Genomic DNA, 5209 nt, shown 5'->3' with positions numbered 1-5209 from the left:
CTTGTTTCTGCCGGGTGAGTAGTGAGTTGTGCTATTTTACGTAATAGTCTGTGTCTGAGAAGACTATCTACAAAAATAAGTTTCGCACCAGAAAGGTTGCCATTTCATGGTTTACCTCAAACAGGTAGATAAAGTCATTCCCAAGCTTGCACAACTTTTAGAAAGACTAGTACTTCAGCAAAAAGTTCTAAAAGCAGTAATTTATAAAAACGGGTAGTTATTTGCTTATAAATATAAACATAAAGAGAACACAATGTGGGAATGACGTTAGCAATCAATACTCCACTTCTCCATCCATACTTAAGGTTTCTTAGAATTTACAAGAGGAGTGCTCTCTAGCACAAAGGTACGCCCCTCCTTGTTTTAAGCATTCTTTTTTTAGTTGTATTTTGCACACATACATACACGCCCATGCTCATGCACGCACACGCACGCACGCACGCAGACACACACATGCACAGAGACACAGACACACTTATATTTATATATATATATATATTCAGATGAGTTTCAAGAAAATGTAAATACTTGTGATGTTTGTGAAAGGGGAAGTCTAAAAATGTACGCCTGACTAGTGAGAAATTCTACCACAGCTTAATAAAACAGGCATATTTTGTGAAATATTTTATGAGCTCTTTAGAAGCTGTGGCATGATGCTGACTGAGAGCCACAGATAAAAGTCAGAAGTCATTCACAGTTTTCATTAAAAATAAGAAAATACAAACTGAGAAAGTAGTTTTTGTCCTGAAGAGCTTTATAATAGTAATATATTGTATTTTTTTTTATACAACTACTTTTTTTATTTTCCAGGGAGCCACCAAAACATTGAAGGATAAGATAGCATGTAGTGATTAGGTTTAGAACAGAAAAACCTCAACCAGAGATACTTGAGTCTGAGACTCAAGTTTCAAACCTGAAGGCAACTTTTAGACTTTAATTCTTTTATGGCACAACATCAAGGGCATTTTAATTTTAGAAGCATTAAGAGCACGTAAAAACTATTTTGATGCATTTTTGTTCATGTTACCTCTGTCTAAACATTCAGTATTGCTCAAGATGTCATGTTTAAAGTGGGACTCTTTGCAAATTTGCAAGAAGATGAAAATCTTTTTGACATTAAAATTACAGATAAAACGATTGAAACATATAAAAATGGCAAGGCTGGTGACAGAAAACTACAATAACAACCTGGGTGACAAACTTAATCCTGAGGCCTAAGGATACCATGGACATTGACTACATAATAAGCAAATGATCTCAAACACCTGTCTTGTCAGTCATGCAGTGATCAAGTGAGTACACATTAAAAAAATGATTGACTCCAATGGCGTGTCACCACCAAACAAAACCTTGAGAGGCCCAAGAGAAGTTGTTGCATGTCACTGTGTATGCAAAGTAACTCCTAAATTAAACTGATATTAATAACACATGTAAGAATGACATTTGTACACATTTGTGCACTGTAGCTCCACCTCTGCATTGGTGCTGTAAATGAGTTGGAAGCTGGAAACCGCTGACCAGAACTTGCCATCTACAGTCAAGGTAAGGTACCAAGATACTTTTCCTCTTTGCCTGCTCCAATTATTTTCTGTTTATCTATTTAAACAAAACTTTCCTTGTTTTATTTTCTGTTGCCATTCCGAGCAGTGAGGAAATTTATTCAAAATTGACACTGTGGATTTTGTGTTTTTGTGTGATGTTCCTTGATTTTATTCCCCCATAGATGGCAAACTTTAGGCAGCTCATGTTCCTGTTTTGGATGTGGATTCCTCCTGGACTCTCAACCCCCATGAGTTTTATTGGTTCTCCACAACAATGTGAAACGGCTCACTTTGTCCCCGGCTACAACCTGGGTGGAGAAGGCTTTGACATTGTGACAATGGAGAGGAAGGGTGCCTATGTCATCGACACTGAGACATGGGACCTTGGAAACGGCACTTGCAAAATGTACAGAAACAGATACCAGAATGGAGAGAACCAGAAGGTCCCAGTCTCTGTGGTGGACTGGAGAAACCTCCCAAAGTGCAGCATGAAGGTTTCCAGCATGCTCTATGATTCTGTCGAATCTCTCGTCAACGATTCCACATCATCGGTCTCCAACGACTGGAAGATCGGTTTGGAAATCCCTGTCGACCCTTCAGTCACTGTTGGTGTTGGCCTTGGAGGGTCACACTCCAGGGCTTCTGAATTTGGAATGAAAAAATCAAAAAGCGATCGCTACGAATTTGTCCGCCAAACGGTCAATTGTAACTTTTACAGGTGAGGATGCACATGGATGCTGTTAAAGAGTTGGATGGGTGTCTTTTGTGTTCATTGAGAAATGTTTTAAATAGCCAAAATAATGGCAGGAGTTTACAATAAAGCAAACAGGAGTGACAAATATATCAGTCACAATTCATTAAATAATATGTTTCATTACATATAAACTTAATCAGCTTCATGCTGACATTCTATTAACTTAATAATACAAAACAATTAATAAAAGGAGAATGAGTGATGAATGAATATATTTGAACTAATTTGGGATGTGGTGCCGATCTCTTATGAATCACATTTTCAGGTTTACTTGGCGTACTTGGAAACCCGGCCATGTAAAGGGGCTGGTGCCAAAACCAGTACTTAATAGAAATCCATAATAAATTTGGATACTATAACCTAAGTATAGCTAATCAAATAGGTATTAGCTGAAAAGGGACTTTATATTTTGTTAATTCATGTTCAGAACTGAGGATGCTTTTTGGATGAAAGGTGAAAAGTTTTCAAGAAATAAGAGAACTTAAGGATTGTCATAATCTGGGTGACTGAAAGTCTACATTTGTGATTGTAGGTCTACTTAGTGTAAGGAGTCACTAATTCCTGTGTTTTGAGTCGGATCGAATGCTGAGTCTGACCTAGAAGTATCTGGTATAGATGAAATTAAGTTGTGTGTTTAATGCCATACAAATGGCAACATTCAATAATCAATACATTGCATTAAATCAGTAATTCTACTTATAAGATAGATTTAGGAAAATGATAAAAGTTTTTATGGTGATCCCACCAGCTCCCCCGTCTGTTCTAATAAAATTTGCAACATGCTTTTTGGAAAGGTTGTGAAAATGATTAAATCATACATCACCATGTTCATGTACCATCATGATATTTTCAAATGGACTCTGTGACAATCCTTTACTTCTTTTCATTCTTTCTCTGCTGCACAGGTACAGACTGACCACCAGTCCTCCTTTGAGTCATGACTTTCTCGCAGCTGTGAACTCTCTGCCTCCATATTGTCCTGGAAAAGCGTCACCATATCGAGACCTGATCGGCACGTATGGCACTCATTATATCACACAGGTGTATCTTGGAGGGGAAATAAAGGCAACAACCTCTTTTCAGACCTGCAAGGCAACCATGAATGGGTTTACAGCAACAGATGTTAGTGACTGTTTGACGGTTGAAGCATCAGCTAGCTTTGCTAACAGCGCTAGTGTTAAAGCCATGACTAAACACTGTGAAGACAAGAAGAAAAAATTGAGCTCAGGACAAAGTTTCAGTTCAGAATTTAATGAGCGTTTCACAGAGGTCACTGGTGGGGATGAAATGGGAGTTGCACTTTTTGGGGGCGGTTCAGACCCTAATGTGTACAAAAACTGGTTAAACTCTCTTAAAACCATACCTGATATCGTGCAGTATAACTTGAAACCGCTTCACACCATACTTCCAGATAATCACCGTGCAAAAAAAGGCCTGAAAAAAGAAGTGGAACAGTACATTTTAAAAAATGCAGTGCTGAAAAAATGTTCTGAATCCTGTCAAATTGGACATAGATCCAACAAAAGAGATCCTTGTGCTTGTGTGTGTAACAGCAACAACAATGTCAAGGCAAACTGTTGTCCTGCTGGAAAAGGTCTTGCAACATTGAAGGTGTACAAACTTTATGCAAGGGGCCTGTATGGTGATAACTGGAACGAGACAGATGGTTCAGTGGAGGTTAAGTATGGTGACCAGCTAAAGCGCACTGACATAATCAGTAATGATGACAATCCCAGATGGCCAGAAAAATTTGATTTTGGACCCATTGTCATCAATATGCAAAACAAGTTGACATTTTCTGTATATGATGAGGATAAACGCTGGAATAGAGATCTGCTTGGCGAGTGCTCTTTTGATCTCCGAAAAGGGAATGTGTCAAATAGCTGCATGTTTAATCATGGAACGTTCTTCTTCTCTTACTCTGTGGAGTGTGCACCAAGTCTGGGAGGAAGTCGGTGTGATGAGTACATTTCCTCCCCCATGGACCCCTCACTGACCAAAGAGTTTTACACCAGAAATGGGGTTCTGCTGGGCAATTCCATGAAGAAGTTTTTTAAACCAACCAGACAGGCAGGTTTAGACCAATTTTGAGATAATTTGTTGAAAAAGAAAACAAATGCATTTGCTTGTAGTGTCTCTTCTTTCACTTTTGTGTGGAAAAATTTTCGCAATAATATCATATCACTATTATACATCAGTGAAAATACCCACCGATAATCCTGCTTTCACTTTTCTTTCCTGTCTGCAAAATATTGCAATAAAGCATCCACAAAGACAATGAAGTGTCTCTTTCATTATTGTAAGTGTTAAGAGAATGTTTTATTATATTAAAATCAATATTTGGACTTCTCTAAACAGACAACTGTATTTTTTCACGTCTCTAATTTTAAATACAGGCAGAAGCTTCATTTCACAGTATATTTTAGGCAATATTCACTGGGAAGTTGCTAATGTGAACAATTCTTTCTGACAATAACTTTAGTTCAAATTAGAGCACTTTTCAATCAAATAACCTGGCCAAGATTCTATCAAATGGATGAAAAATATGTTTTCGAGTAGGATGCATTTGCAAGCTTGCAGCAGTGACGGAAAAGAATCCACTGGATGGGACAGGAAATGTCAGACACTTCATTTTATGTGAATGTTTCTGTTCACCCACCTCCTACTGACGCTGCTAAACTTTCATTCAAAATTTGATTGTGATGCTCAAAAATCACATTTTAAATGAATTGACAAATTATTATTATTAATTTTTACTTTTTGCTTTTTGGTTAAATCTACTACTATCTCTAGTAGTTGAGATAGATACCTCAAACATAGAGTTTCAATGTTCATCCAAGCATGTATGGGTTTATCCAGTGTGCTAAGGCTTTCTGCTCCACCAAAACAGTGTGCATGTCAGGCTAACTGGAGA

General features: G+C 37.7%; 1 protein-coding gene across 2 annotated transcripts; it reads left to right on the top strand.

Moving 5' to 3' along the window:
- The first annotated feature begins 1727 nt into the window (after nucleotides 1-1727).
- Nucleotides 1728-4569, top strand: LOC103133475 (perforin-1-like). Of its 2 annotated transcripts, XM_007545221.2 has the most exons (2): nucleotides 1728-2259; nucleotides 3201-4569. In XM_007545221.2, the coding sequence occupies exons 1-2, from the start codon at nucleotides 1745-1747 to the stop codon at nucleotides 4384-4386; spliced, it is 1701 nt and encodes a 566-aa protein (XP_007545283.2). In that variant the 5' UTR covers nucleotides 1728-1744; the 3' UTR covers nucleotides 4387-4569. The 2 variants fall into 2 exon arrangements, with proteins under 2 accessions (XP_007545283.2, XP_016523063.1); XM_016667577.1 differs by lacking the exon at nucleotides 3201-4569 and having other exon boundaries at nucleotides 1731-2293.
- Nucleotides 4570-5209: the final 640 nt, after the last annotated feature.

This window comes from Poecilia formosa, unplaced genomic scaffold (assembly GCF_000485575.1).
Source record: "Poecilia formosa unplaced genomic scaffold, Poecilia_formosa-5.1.2 Scaffold11, whole genome shotgun sequence".
Classification (NCBI taxonomy): domain Eukaryota; kingdom Metazoa; phylum Chordata; class Actinopteri; order Cyprinodontiformes; family Poeciliidae; genus Poecilia; species Poecilia formosa.
This window is presented reverse-complemented; position numbering and strand designations above follow the sequence as displayed.